The sequence below is a fragment of the Oxyura jamaicensis genome, assembly GCF_011077185.1.
Source record: "Oxyura jamaicensis isolate SHBP4307 breed ruddy duck chromosome 2 unlocalized genomic scaffold, BPBGC_Ojam_1.0 oxy2_random_OJ77914, whole genome shotgun sequence".
In the NCBI taxonomy this organism is placed as follows: domain Eukaryota; kingdom Metazoa; phylum Chordata; class Aves; order Anseriformes; family Anatidae; genus Oxyura; species Oxyura jamaicensis.
The window spans coordinates 1-14,500 of record NW_023303504.1 but is presented as its reverse complement, the minus strand read 5'-3'; the positions used below and the strand labels follow the sequence as shown (position 1 = coordinate 14,500).

At 43.7% G+C, this 14,500-nt stretch overlaps 1 protein-coding gene and 1 long non-coding RNA gene across 2 annotated transcripts; both read left to right on the top strand.

Annotated features, from left to right (window-relative positions):
• LOC118157030 lies at positions 1-2,753 on the top strand. Its single transcript, XR_004746523.1, has 2 exons — positions 1-39; positions 1,016-2,753. It is a non-coding gene; the product is annotated as an uncharacterized LOC118157030 (long non-coding RNA).
• A 9,621-nt stretch (positions 2,754-12,374) lies between these two features.
• LOC118157031 (myosin regulatory light polypeptide 9-like) lies at positions 12,375-14,495 on the top strand (the record flags this gene model as incomplete). Its single annotated transcript, XM_035311288.1, has 3 exons — positions 12,375-12,550; positions 13,894-14,092; positions 14,331-14,495. Coding segments are annotated over exons 2-3 (349 nt in total), but the record flags the coding sequence as incomplete, so codon positions are not given.
• Positions 14,496-14,500: the final 5 nt, after the last annotated feature.

Here is a 14,500-nt window from a genome sequence, read left to right as displayed (position 1 = left end):
TCAGGAATGCTTTTGCTTGCTTTGACGAAGAAGCAACAGGTATGTGGGTAAAATAACAGTGTATGTGTATTGCTCTTATTTTTGTAACCATAAATAATTCTATTCGTGGAAGTAGTGATGAATGTTAACTCCGAAAATTCTGATTTCTGCAAGATAAAAATTATGCTGTATTTCATCAGCAGCTGAAAATAGCGTGTGTTTAAAAAAAATGAAAAATTTAATGCCAGACTTCTAGCTCTTCATTTGTTTTTTCAAGGCAGGAGAAGAGAACAAGATACTGACTGGGAGCCATGGTCTTATTTTTTTCCTAACTTTAAATTCAGTGTAGGGGCAACTTATGTAAGGGGAATCCTCCTTGTTTACAAAGCTGGTGTGCTTTTATGAAGATCTCTCTTCCTAGCAACATGTTCAGCTGCCCTTAAAGGAGAAGAAAATTTATACAAGAAAAAAACTGGTAATTAGATTGCTGATAGAAGAAAGGAATTACAGGTTATTTAAGGCTGTTTAATAAAACAGTGGTAAAAATGTATTCTTTCTAACCAGACTGGTAAATGTGAGTTTGGCCAATGATTTAAGATGAATTTCAAGTCTTTAAAATATTCCAAACTTTCCAGTGCCTCATGCAGATGTTGAGCATTGATAGTAAAGTTCCATTTTAAGTGATTTATTTCATTAGGAATGTTCAAGACAAATGGATCCCTTTTTTAAAAGGCTCTCGGTGCTACTGGGAGTTCAGTCCTATTATGAAGAAGATAGCATATGGACACTGATAAACTTCTTACAAAGGCAGGTCACACAATGACCTTTACTCGAAGTAGCAAGACCATGCAAATTAATTAAGAGGCTTGACTTGATCGATTGCTTGTAATTATTTGTATGTTATGGTAATAGGCTTTTTCATGTGCCAAAAAAAAGATTAGCTCTTTTTTATTTGAAAAAATAATTAAAATTATTGTCCAGCAGTTAGCAGATAAATGTAAAAGGTTTTTTCTTGTCCCCTCACAATGCACTGCAGGGTTTATTCAAGAGGACTACCTGCGAGAGCTGCTGACGACAATGGGAGACAGGTTCACAGACGAGGAGGTAGATGAGCTCTACAGAGAGGCACCGATCGACAAGAAGGGGAATTTCAACTACATTGAGTTCACGCGCATCCTTAAACACGGAGCAAAAGACAAGGATGACTGAGCAAATCTTTGGATGCCTGCAGATTATTTCTACTTTACACTTATGTTTATTTTTGAGGGTTTTTGAGGGTAGAAGTTGTTGCATGCATTTAGCTTTACAGCTTTTGCCTTTCTCAATGTATTTATCTATTCCAGGCCATTTAGGCACATCTGCACCTGTGTAATCAGACTGGAAGTGGGGAACATATTGAGGAAAAGCATATGGGGACAAAGATCAGTGAACTTTAAAGTCCATGAAAATAATCTCAATGTTTCTGGTTTAGCTGGATTTTTACACTTTTTGTAACAAATGCCATTTTGAAATAAAGTTTGCTATATAGATTAAAATATCTCATTCTTTTGTGGAGAGAGGAATTTCTACTACGCATTTACAAATGCAGGTCTTAATCATATTTTATTTGCAGTTGCAAATCAAGCTCAAACACATTTTCATAATGTATTGTTCTCTGTAGCATAATTATGAAATGCTCCTAGCAGTACATGCTGGTGTCTTTAAAAATGAAGCTGTATAAATCTGTTATAACAGTTTTTCCAAGTGGAATATAACTGGTATAAATAGTTAGCCCAAGAAATCTTCAGGGAAGACTTAGAATTGCCTAATTGCCAGCAGGGAGCATTTATGATTCTTGCCTAGAGGCAGTTATTTTGCCTAGTTTTTATTTCCTTTTTCTATTGATAGTTTTTCAGCAATATTTTTATATCAATGTTTGTGTTCCCAAGTTTGCATTCCTTAGTTTGCATTCCTGTTTTTTTATACTGGCAATAAGTGGGAATTGGGCATACTTTTTCCTTCTGTTGAAGGAAGCTCGTGCAAAGGCATCTATGGGGTAAAAATGTCTGTGCTGGCGGTGATTAATAGCGATACTTGTCCAGAAAACCTCCATAAATTTTGTTCTGCAGCTAATGGCATTTGCATGGGAGAATGTCAGCAAAAAAGTTCTTAGAATTAACTTTGTAAACCCTATGTGTGGTAAAACCACTCTCACTACTTAAATGATCATATGTTTTATTCATCTACCTGATATTGATTAAATGTCTTTTGCACAAACAAAATTCATTCATACAAAAACAGCTGTGTTGATGCTGTTCTCTTGAATAACAAGAGAAAGTTCATACTCAGTTCTCAGAATGACTACATCCTTCCATATTTCTCCTGCCCTTAGCTCCTACAAGCTAAGCTCCTACAAGCTAAAAAAGCATAAGAGGAATCCATCTTGCCTACATAACAAACTTACCTGTTCAAGAGATGACCTGTTAACCAGAAACCCTGCCCTGAGCTATTTCACGAGACCCAAAAGAATAGGAATCTTACTTTACCTAAAAGGTGTGAGAAGATTGGGCCAATATGAAATGCCCCAGGATGCAAATACTCTACAAAAAAAATAGTGTTTGTCTAACTTCCCGTGTAGAGTCATGGATGACTTGGTTTCTTAATCTTGCCTGTGTTCACATGTTCTGTCTTTAGCTTTATAAATCAGATGATTTTACACACAATAAGCATACTTTGTTCATTCCTTGTTGGTTTCGTTTACTTCTGGGCTTAATTAAAATTGCTTTTCACCATTACTTTCCTATTTTTGTTTTGTCTCAATTTTTCTTCCTTTTTTCCCTCCTACCCAGACTGTGGTCTTCACTGTAGTACTTCAGACTGCCCAACCTCTTCCTATTCTCAGAAGATTGCTTTTAAACTCTCTCTGTGCTCCTGAGTATGGTCACTGTGGTAGTCTTTCCTTGGAATACCTGACAGATGACTTTAAGAAGGCAGTTCATGTCAAAATTTTCACCTACAACACCCTTGTCACAGAACTGCTGAGATCTAGGAGACATGCAATTGTTGAAATGTCGCTACGTACCATTAAGCTGAGGAGCAGTTGCACTCTTACTTCTTTACTATTGTAGCATTTCCGCAATTCAATATTTGTGAACATGCAAGCAGCCTGCATTAAGGATAAACGTTAAGTCTTTTTTTCTTTGAACAGCTAAATGGACTAAGTCTGGGAGGTTAAGTTTTTATCCCGTTACAAGCACTGGGCCTCTGAACTATTCTCTTCCCAATGATTAGTAAATCTCAATAAATTTTAGGTGCTGGTATGTTACACTGAATAATCAGCAGATAAACCATCTGGATTTTCCATGCTGGGAATAAGTTTAGAATTAGTGATTATTAAATTGTAAATCACGCTAAAGCGAATCTGCTATCCTTCTCAAGAGGAGGTTTATTTCAAAAACTTGTGTGCTACTGTCCTTAATTTTTAAGAGCCAGTTGAAATGGGGAACGTAGCTGTTCCTTGATGCAGTGTGTGGGCTTTACACTGTTGGCCACTTCTGCTGATTAGGGGCTGGTCATGGGGAACTGTATGAAGTGTAAGGATACCCATACAGGAAGATATGTTAATGAGGAAGAATTTCCAAGGATGTTCAAGAGCAAATAATGATGACCTTCCTTGGCCAGGTCTCCCTGTTACCCATCCTGTAATACAGGAAACTCGTCAACTTGCCATGGGGATGTTGATTTATCCTAATTTATCCTTAACCACTGGGTTTATCCTTAAGGATTTATCCTTAACCACTGGAAGGTCAGTAACAAGCCCTGCCAAGAGACCATATAAGAGCATCAGATGCATTTTGTAGTTAGGAATGTTCAGACAGCTGAGGTTGCGTGCCGAGGGCTGGAGGGATGTGTCATCAATAATCCACTTCCAAAAATAAAAATAACTTTGGTCATTGAAACAGTTCAAGATTCTGATGACTTATACTTAGCATTTTGCAGTCAAATTTTTGGAATCAATCTGTTCTCCCTTGCAGTTCATGTATAATGGGTCTTCAAACTGTGCTAGAGTAGGCTTATGATGAAAGACTATTTTCACAGGCTGATGCACACATTTAATAGCCTTAAGTCTGCAGTGATATATAACACCCCGCAAAGCGCCATTGAAAAGCAGTGATTTATTCTATGTGACCCATTTACCCTGTTCTGAGGCTACATCCTCAAGGGTCAAACTCAAGCCAAAGCCTGACTGCAGCTGCATGAGAGAAATCCAGAGAGGAATCTGTCTGCGTGAAATGCTGCTAGTGTATACTTGCCTTTTTTCTTTCCCCTCTGTTGCTGGTGATACTTGTAACACGCAGCTTTTTGACCGCTCAGGATACGCTCATTTCTGTTCTTTCAATCTGCATCTAAGCAAATAAAATGTTCTCACACTTTGATCACACAAGAAGCATTTCACAAAATGGAGTCAGCTGAATACACTGGCTTAGCAACTAACTGATGTCACAGAGGTGGTGTACACAGACGTGGAAGTAAGGATCTGTTTCACTACTGATCTAAGAACTATCTTTAGATTGCATGCTCGTTTCTAAGATCACCAGCGTATGTTAAGGAATGAAATGGGCCCCGTCCTGTAACAGGACATCAGGGCCTTAGTATCCTGCACATAGTATTTGTTCTGAAAGATGGAAAATATCTTAAATCTTGTCAAATATTTCTCATGTCCGCAGCTTTTTCTTGTTGGTAATGATACTAATATGTTATCTGATACATTCCTGGGGAGCTTCAGCTACCAATGAATAGCTCTTACTCCACTGAAGGCATTCAGACAATGGAAGTCCAAATAACAGGTGAGTAACAATGAAAATAGAGGCAGAGAGGTTTTGGATAGCAGCAGTTAATCTGCCATTGGTATTGTCTGTGTACCCGTGCTCCTATTTTGGTCTGCTCCCTGAATTTCTCAAACACTGCTGTCGCTTTTAGATATCCTTCTACTTCACAGAGAAATGATTCAGCATGACAGTAGCAAACTCTGTGAACTCAGAAAGAGGATTACAAATGCCAGGAACAAAACAGACTAAGAGAAATTGGTAAATGCAGCTTGCAAATAAGTTATTACAAAATGTTGAAAAGGAATACTGGAAAACAACTCCACGCAGCTCATAGCTGTTGACTCAGAGATCGCTGTTTCCCTAACTTTTGATATATTAGATTAGGAAACTTGTTGTGAAGACTAAAAGTGGCAGCACATGGCTGAGCTTCCTGTTTTCTCCCTCCAGTTCGTGGGCCTGTACGTGGCGTTCCCTGGGACCACTCGTTTCCTGTAGGAGTGAACTCAGCTGCTGAGGGCAGACAAAGCACGCAGGCTGCTGGGGTACCACATCCTTTGGCATTAGTCACGCTAGACCCTCTAAAAAATAATTAGCATTACAAATTTTGGTAATACGGAAATAATTATTGCCAAGGGAAGTTTTCAGGCCAAAATATGTAACGTTCCCTCGAAAACAGATTGCGCATAATAGGTGTTGCATCACAGGGCTTAAGGGGTCATGCAGTCTGAATGAATGTCATTCAAACTTTGAGCCTGGGTCAGGCTTAAAGGGTTATCGTTGATGGGGTTGCATCAGGCTGGGGGACAGTCATTAGTGGGGTGCTGCAGGGCTCCGTTTTGGGGGCAGTTGTCTTTAATGTTCTCATAAATGACTTGGATGCAGGATTCAAATGTACACTAAGTTTGCAAATGACACCAAATTAGGAGGAGCCATTGACTCCCTGGAGGGTAGAGAGGCCCTGCAGAAAGATCTTGACAAATTAGAGTGCATTGCCAACTGTGTGAGATCTTAACAAGAGCAAGTGCCAGATTCTGCACCAGGGATGGGGCAACCCTGGCTGTGTGTATGGACTGGGGGACAAGAGGCTGGAGAGCAACCCTGCATGAAGGAATCTGGGGGTTTTGGTTGATGGCAAGTTGAACACGAGCCACTAGTGTGCCCTGGCACACCATGGGCTACACGTGGGATGCATCAGGCACAACATTGCTAGCTGGTCGAGGGAAGGGATTGTCCTGCTCTGCTCTGCGCTGGTGCGGCCTCACTTCGAGTGCTGTGTGCAGTTTTGGGTGCCACAGTATAAGAAGGACATAAAACTGTTAGTGTCCAAAGGAGGGGCTATAAAGATGGTGAAAGATCTGGAGGGGAAGACGTATGAGGAGTGGCTGAGGGCCCTTGGTTTGCTCAGCCCCGAGCAGAGCAGGCTGAGGGGAGGCCTCATGGCGGCCTGCAGCTCCCTCACGAGGGGAGCGGAGGGGCAGGCGCTGAGCTCTGCTCTCTGGGAACAGCGACAGGACCCGAGGGAACGGCATGGAGCTGGGACAGGGGAGGATCAGGCTGGGGATTAGGGAAGGGTTCTGCACCCAGAGGGTGGCTGGGCACTGGGAAAGGCTGCGCAGGGCAGTGGTCACGGCACTGAGCCTGTAGGAAAGTTCAAGAAGCATTTGGACAATGCTCTCAGACACATGGTCTGACTTTTGGGTGGTCCTGTGTGGAGCCAGGAGTTGGACTCAGTGATCCTTGTGGGTCCCTTCCAGCTCAGGATATTCTGTGATTCTAGTAACTCTAACAGAAGATGTTTACATGTTCTTTGGACGCATATGATTAACAGGAGAACAGGAAATCAAAATGCCTCCTGGAAAATCCCAACAGCTTGCTCATGCAGTTTCCTTTACCATGCAGTGGTGATTATTCCCTTTGTAAACCAGTCTTGTCCTTTGACAAAGCTTGAAAAGCAGTTACAAACAGTACAGAAATAGGCAGGTAAAGTCAAACTTGAATATGTGCACCTACAGAAGCAGAAGGTGCATGACCGCAGCATTCAATTTAGCATTCTTGTCAGCTGTCACTGCTCAATTTTGCAAGGCTTATTTAATCTTTAATCTCTAATTTCCTCACTTTGACTATTTTAAGGTATCAGTGAGTAAAACCTCCCTAAATAGAACCATCGAATCATAGAACCATAGAATATCCCAAAATGGAAGAGACCCACAAGAATCCAGAATCCAACTTCTGGCACCTCACAGGTCTACCCAAAAATAAAGACCATAAGACTAAGAGCAAAATCCAAATGCTTCTTAAACTCTGACAGGCTTGGTGCCGTAACTGTGTCCCTGGGGAGCCTGTTCTAGTGTGTGACAGCCCTCTGGGTGAAGAACCTCTTCCTGATATCCAGCCTGAACCTCCCCTGTCGCAGCTTGACCCCATTCCCTTGGGTCCTATCGCTGGTCACCAGAGAGAACAGATTGGCACAATCTAAATACTGAAATACTTTTTTTGGTAGTTTAGTTTTCTTTTGTTTTGCTTATGAGTGCTGTGTGTATATCTCCTTGGGAGTTGAAAGGCAGCATTTCACAATAATTTACAGCCTTTGTCTAACATAGCCAATTGACTGGGTGTAAAATAAGGACTGCAAGCGCTGTCTTAGTACTTGCTAAAATAGAGCTGGCATCAGACGCAAGTAACTTGAGCCTTGACTTAGCATTGTATCTAACAGGCACTGACATTTTCTTCCCTCTGTCAAATTCCTCTTCCTTAGCTATGAGCTAATCATCTCTAAAGCAACACGTTTCATACTGTCAACATATTACCAGCCCGCAAGAAGCATGTTGATTTTGAAACTGGTTCACCAGCCAACAAACCTTTTGTAAGCATCAGCTAATAAGAAAGCTGATAACAGCTTACTTTCTGTGCCAAACACCTGACTAAATACGCTCTTTCCTGTTTTCTGGATATGTTTTAAAATACCATTTTAGGCCTTTGGCCAAGCATTGAACAAATTTCATTTTCTTCCTTATTTGTACAAGCACACTGTCAAAGAGATACACACGCTAATTCAGCATGTGCTATGGGCTGTGGCTTAGCAGAATTAATTACATGTGTTTGAAAAACTGGAAGGCTCAGCCTTTTCTGACTCAGAATACCTTAAAACTTGTTTATTTTTGCATTTCACGTATAAACATTGAAGAATCATGGTGTCTGGTAATACTTCTGTTTAAAACTAGTGTGAAAAGGAGGTAGGAGGAAACACAAAGATTTGGCTACAACTATCACAACTTGCCAGCTGGAATTAAAAACAAGTGATGGACAACCAACAGAAGCAGGGAAGTAGCAGTAGCATGACCTCTTTATCATAGAGAACAGGTAGCAGGAATCAGCAGCCCAAGATGTACATTTCAACTGTGCGTGTGCATGTGCGTGTTGCTTATATATAAAGGACCTGGGAATGTAAGACTGGCAAGGAGCACCTTTTCTGCTGACTCCAGTCCCTCCACATTCCATCAGCCAGTTTCAGTCCCCACTCATACAGTGATCAAACTGCAGACTTAAATAAGTATGTTTTTTTTTTGTTTGTTTGCTTTGTTTTGTTTTTTTTCCCTGTTTTATAACACTTCAGAAAGACTGACTGTATTTTATTTATGTTTCACTACATTTCTCTGCTTTGTCCTTAGCCTTGGAATATCATTGTCATAGGATGCTCTAGAGAGCTTACGTTCTCCTCAGCTGGGCACAACGGAGGTTACCAGAAAGTCAAAACAGAGCTATTTGTCACTTACGTAATGGAGAAACAACACATCTTTCTTCTATAGGCTACTGCATTTTCTCTGAGAGCCTTTGTTTTGTATGCACCAGAATCTGCTCTGAGGCAGGGATCAACTGGGAAAGCAGTTACTTATCGTTTTTATTCATGAGGCCTTTGAAAACAGTGAATATCCAGAAAGTTGGCTGGAAGTCTTGCTCTGAGGCTCCCTGAGAGATCCAAGCAAAGATACGCATTCAGAATCCCTTATTGGGTTTAAAACTTCTCAAATGTCTTCCCTTTGCACCACAGCACTGGGGCTATTTTTGGAGGAATTCCGAACAATTCTGGCTCCCAAGTATCACAAGAATTACTGTCACTCTGACCGATACAGCACTGCACTTAGGATAGCGTTACAGAGACAACAGATAACAGCTGGAATCGGGGAAAGGATAGAAAGGCAGAGGGATGAGCCATAATACTAGGTGAAGGAACCGACAGTCAACATGTTTTTGCTAAATGACTGTTTCGACCTAAAACTACCTCAGATCAAAATTCTGACATGTATAATTTTCATGGTGCTGTCAATACTTAACCTCTGTAATTAACATTTGCAATTTTTGTTGAACAGTGACAATATGCGCAGAAAAATCTCTTAATTTGCAAAACCATCCATCCAACTTTCACGTATTTTTAATCCTTATTTCAATGTGAAAATCACAAATCAAAAAAAGACCTTCCAGGGGCCTGGCAGGGGAAGACCTCAGGTCTGGTTGCTGAAGCCATTCAAGGAGTCAGTGCATCCCAGTTGTGTTCCTCTTTAGAGATACAAGAAGAAGTAGGGAGAGGGGACAGTTGCTGGGTTTCCCCTTCCCCACTTTAAGGGCCAGATTTTACTTGCAAAAAAAAAAAAAAAAAAAAAAAAAAAGACCTCAGCTTCGTGGTTCTCACCTTCTTAGGAGGCATCAAGGCCTGAATGTTTCAAGGCCTGAATGTTGAACAGAGCTCCAGCCTGAGCAATCCTGACAAGCTCCTTGCTGTTCAGTATGGCCAAATGCAGGTGCTGGGCACGATCCTGGTGCTCCTTCTGGCCCTGCAGCAAGCAAGTGGTCTGCCAGCACTGTGGAGCAGGCAGGGCACACACGGCCAAGGGAACCGTAGCTCTCCAAAGGAGGGCCAATGCTCCCTGCTCTCCACATCCAGACTGTGCAGCTCTTTACAGCTGGAGAAGGACAGACTAGGCAGGCTTTTACTGTGAGGAAGCACAGCTGTTCCTCTTGCATTCTGTAGATTTATTAAAAAAACATCAAACAACCCAGATCGACCCTGCTTCATTAAGCAACCGAGTTAATCACAAATATTCACCCAGTCATTAAAACTCTGCCGTGGTGAGGAAATGGAGAGAATTAAATGTCAGTGGGGAAAAAGTTTACTGTAAATTGCTTGCTGTCTGTGACAGCCTTAGAACTTATGATTGAAATAGTTAATTTTAAAGGCTTTGACACAACCCAAGGAAAGTAAGTCCAAGAAAACTTTTCAACACCACCAAAGTAATAAAATATTTTCGATGGAGAAGATGGGAAAATTTTACACATTTTGCTTAAAGGCTTGTTTTCTCAAACGTGTCTGACAAATGAGAAAGAAGGTGGGTGTAATGAAGGAAAAGGAGTTAGAAGAAAATGTAAAGAGTTGAGAACTCAGCACTAAAAGAAAAGCTCATGTTTTCAGGTAGGGTAAATTAATTCCTGTTCTGTATGGTTTCTCCAGGAAATTACGTGGTACTGAGAAATAAACAAGCCTTTGGCAGACATTCTTGGATGCAGTAGTGTAAGCATTTTTCTCCAGCCCACAGGGCAAACGCTGTATAAAAGCAAAGCCTGTGACTAGATGGCCCCACTGCTTGGTGCAGTACCGAGGGGTAAATTGGCATCCTTTCACCACCTGGCCTGAGCAGCCCCCGACCCAAATGCCCTTCCCGTGAGCCACAAAGGTCAAACTGTGCAGAGCAGCAGCAGAAATGCTTCACTGCCACTGCAGCGCCAGGACGTGAGGACTCTGGACACGGTGGAGGAGGGCTGGAGGAACCACTTAGCAGCAGAGCTACCCACTGCAAGCACGGGCTTCCCAGAGCACGCTTTCCCTAGGAAGTGCCCGGACTGCTCTTCTGGAAGAGCCCGACAGCTGCTGTCAAGACCAGGCCTGCTGTCCCATCAGATAACCTCCGGCACCAGCCAGGCATACGCAGTCACCGCCAACGAAGCACTGCTCGCAGGAACCGCCGTCCTACGAGCATCCTCTCCAGAGGGAGCTTTAAGCAGCACGGAGCCCTGCTCACCTGAGGGATCATCAGGGCAGATCTCAAGATCTGTACCACCAGCTCATGCAGACACACACAAAAAAAGACCTTTTTTATAAGAGGTGCAATATATGCCCCTTTTCTCCCCCCTTAAACTTCTTAAGCTGCATCATGAATGTATGTATCGTGAATCAAGTAAGAGAACCGTTTGTAAAAGGGTTATATAGATTTACATCGCACAGAAAATGGTCTGCATTTAAGAAGCGGTTCTCGGCTTCATTGTGAGACAGTAAATTGGCGAACAAAAGCTTTGAGAGAGCGAGAAGCAGACGTAATTTCATCACTAAACTGATCTCATGCCGAGCAAGTAATGTTACCCTATCTCTTCACACGTATTTTAAAGTTAAACACTGGGAACAACATAGAGCTTGACAGGTTTCATATCACACCTTTTTAACAGCACAAAAAGTACAATACAGAGTAGTGTGTGTGCAACACTGGTTCAATTTAAAGTAACTGGTTCAATTTAAAGTGGAAGGGTTTTAGATTAAGACGTGAAATAGCTATTTTCATAATTAAATTTCAACACACAATTCGGTTGTTCGAGACTATCACAGGGTATTTTAATGACTCTATTATTGTCTAGGTGTCCCTGCCACTCTTCCGCCCACTCACACTGTGCATATAATTCTTACGAAACCATGTGCCGTATGCAGTAAGCACAGGGATTTTTCCCCAGGTACTGGGGATTTTTCGCCAGATACTGGGGATTTTTCACCAGGTATTGGGGATTTTTCACCAGCACTTCTTCCAGGACCATGCTCCTGTTTCGTCAAAGTTCAGCAACTTTTTCCATTGCGTTTTCAGGCAAGTTTGAGAAAGTGACATTAAAAGTCTTGAGAGGAATAGTCTCAGAGGCTCAGTAGGCTAACTTCTCAGACCCCTGAAGAGCTACTGCTCTTCTGTTTTAGGGTGGGAAGGGGGAGGAAATTTGGGCCTTTTAGCGATTAACGTGTCCCCCCTCAACTCTGGAACCACAGCTTCTAGGGGATGTATTGACTTCAGTACGTGCAGTGCCTACACTTCTGTGAAGGTCTGTACTGAAACATCTGTAAGTGTAATCGGTAATTTTGGCAGAACTCTGATAATTTTTTCCCCCTTTTCTTTTTTGGAGTTACTAAGTTATACCATAAATACGCTGTTTGCCAGCAACACTGGTGACAGGTAGGAGTGGGGCTGAACGAACCGCAAGCTGACAGCGCAGCTCTCCAAACTGGCAATACTTCAGCTCCTTCTATGAACTAAACAACTTTTTTTGAAGCCTGAGGTCGCTCCGCCGGAGGGGCCGCAGCCACCGCCCGGCGCTGCGAGCCCGAGGGGGGGCACTGAGATGGCGGCCGGCCAGCGGCTCCCCCCCCCCCGCCTCCAGCAATGGTCCCGCCGCCGGGCACCCGCTGAGGGGCGGCGGCGCTGCCCCCGGGCTGCACCAACACTCCCGGAGGGGGGGGAGAGCGGGCTCGGGGCCGCCTCGCGGAGCCTCCGCCGCGGGGGCCGCCGTCACGGAGGGCAGGCGGCGGCGGGGAGGGCGCGGAGCGGGGCCGCCGCCTGCCTCTGCGGGGGCCGCCCGGCGGCTGCCCGGCCCGCTGCCCGCCCCCGGCGGGGCGGTGGTTTGTCCAGGAAGCGCCGCCGCCGGTTCCTCCGCCGCCCCGATCCGCTGCGGCAACCGCTGGGGTGAGGCCGTTGAGGCGGCGGGGGTCTCCGGGGGGGGGAAGCTGGGCGGCGGGGGGCGGCTGCGGGGCGGCGGCCGTTGAGGGGCGGCTGCTGCTGAGGGGAGGCGGCGGGGGGCGGCGGCCGCTGGGGGGCTGCGGGCTGCGGCCGGCCTGCCTCCGGGGGGCAAATAACACGCATATATACATCTTATTTCTCTTCGAGCGGCCCTGGGAGCGATTCTAGGCGCCGTGCGCTATCCCCGGGCGGGTTTCTCTGCGGCCGGCTGGCGGCTTCCCGGGGCGTGTCGCAGCGCCCTGCCCTGTGTCGCTGTCAGCCCCCTGCCGGCCCCCGCTCGCTCTGAAGGATAAAGGCATCCTCCCCCGTTTCCCTCTGTCAGGCCGTAAAGCTTCTCTGCTCCCCGGCAGAAGCCATAGCAACAGGTAAATGACGGCAGGAATGATGAAGCGACCGAAGGGTGACATTGCCCTGCGTCTCAGCCTGCCACGGGTGAAGACACCCTGTGCTAGGGAGAAGAGCAAAAGCCCTGAGTTTGTTTGTGTGTTTGTTTGTTTGTTTGTTTGTTTTCCCTTTTGCTTAAACGAGTAGGCAGCAGAGACTGGCTTTCAGGTAGGCCAAACCTGTAGTACGGTTCAGGTGAAATTAAATAGATAAAAGTAAATTGAGGTCAGACAGCGAATAGTGGTATCAGCAGAAAACCAGCTTGCACAGTTCTCCTAATGCCAGGGTTTTGTTTTTTTTTTAAATAAGGGAATGCAAGGCAGAGATAGAGACCCATTGTCATACAAAACAGCCACTACTGTTTCATAATTAAATTTCAACACACAATTCAGTTGTTCGAGACTATCACAGGGTATTTTAATGACTCTATTATTGTCTGTACTACCAAGAATAGGCACATCAGGGTTTGTTCAGGTGAACTGAGCTCTGTTTCTCTTCCCCTTACTCTCTAATATTGCACACACACTGTATCCATACAAAGTTACTTCACAAGGTTAACAGCAGCTCTCTGAACCTCACTTTCCTCCTTCAGACTTGAGACCAAAGGTTCTGTTCTTGCAGATTCATGTTTTAAGAAGGAAACCAAGACGAAAACTGTTATTTTAACAGTGAAAATTAAGTGCAATTTACATCTTGTTTTAGTCACTTTTATTAGTTAATAGCCTGACTGATATTTATATTTCCTGCTTCTATTTTGCACTTCCTGGTTAGGGAAATAGGCTCTGAGGAGAGAAATGTAAGGGTGTTAGAGGTGTGTTCTGTCTCTGAACATTAACATTAAAACTTTAAGCTTTTTTTTTTTTTATGTCCTAACTCTGACCTTATTCTATTTACTTCTCTCCTAGTATCCAACTGCCAACATGTCTAGCAAAAAAGCAAAGACGAAGACCACCAAGAAGCGCCCTCAGCGCGCCACTTCCAATGTGTTTGCGATGTTTGATCAGTCGCAGATTCAGGAATTCAAGGAGGCCTTCAACATGATTGATCAGAACAGGGATGGCTTCATTGACAAGGAGGACCTGCATGACATGCTTGCCTCCCTTGGTAATGTTGGGGCAGGGGGTGAATTCTGCTGCTTATCTATTGAGCTAATAAGTCTCCCATGTATAAATCAAGTAACAAAACATCTGCTAACTCATTGCATTGGGCTCTGGGATCTGTTACCATGACTTTTGACTGTTAATAAATGTGATGAAATTATATTAACAAATTACAGAGTGTCATTTTTCATATGTCTGATATTTTATTGAAGTTTTTTAAGGTATGTTTATGATCTCTGTAGGAAAGAATCCAACAGATGAATACCTAGATGCCATGATGAATGAGGCTCCGGGACCCATAAACTTCACGATGTTCCTCACAATGTTTGGTGAGAAGTTAAATGGCACCGATCCGGAAGATGTAATCAGGAATGCTTTTGCTTGCTTTGACGAAGAAGCAACAGGTATGTGG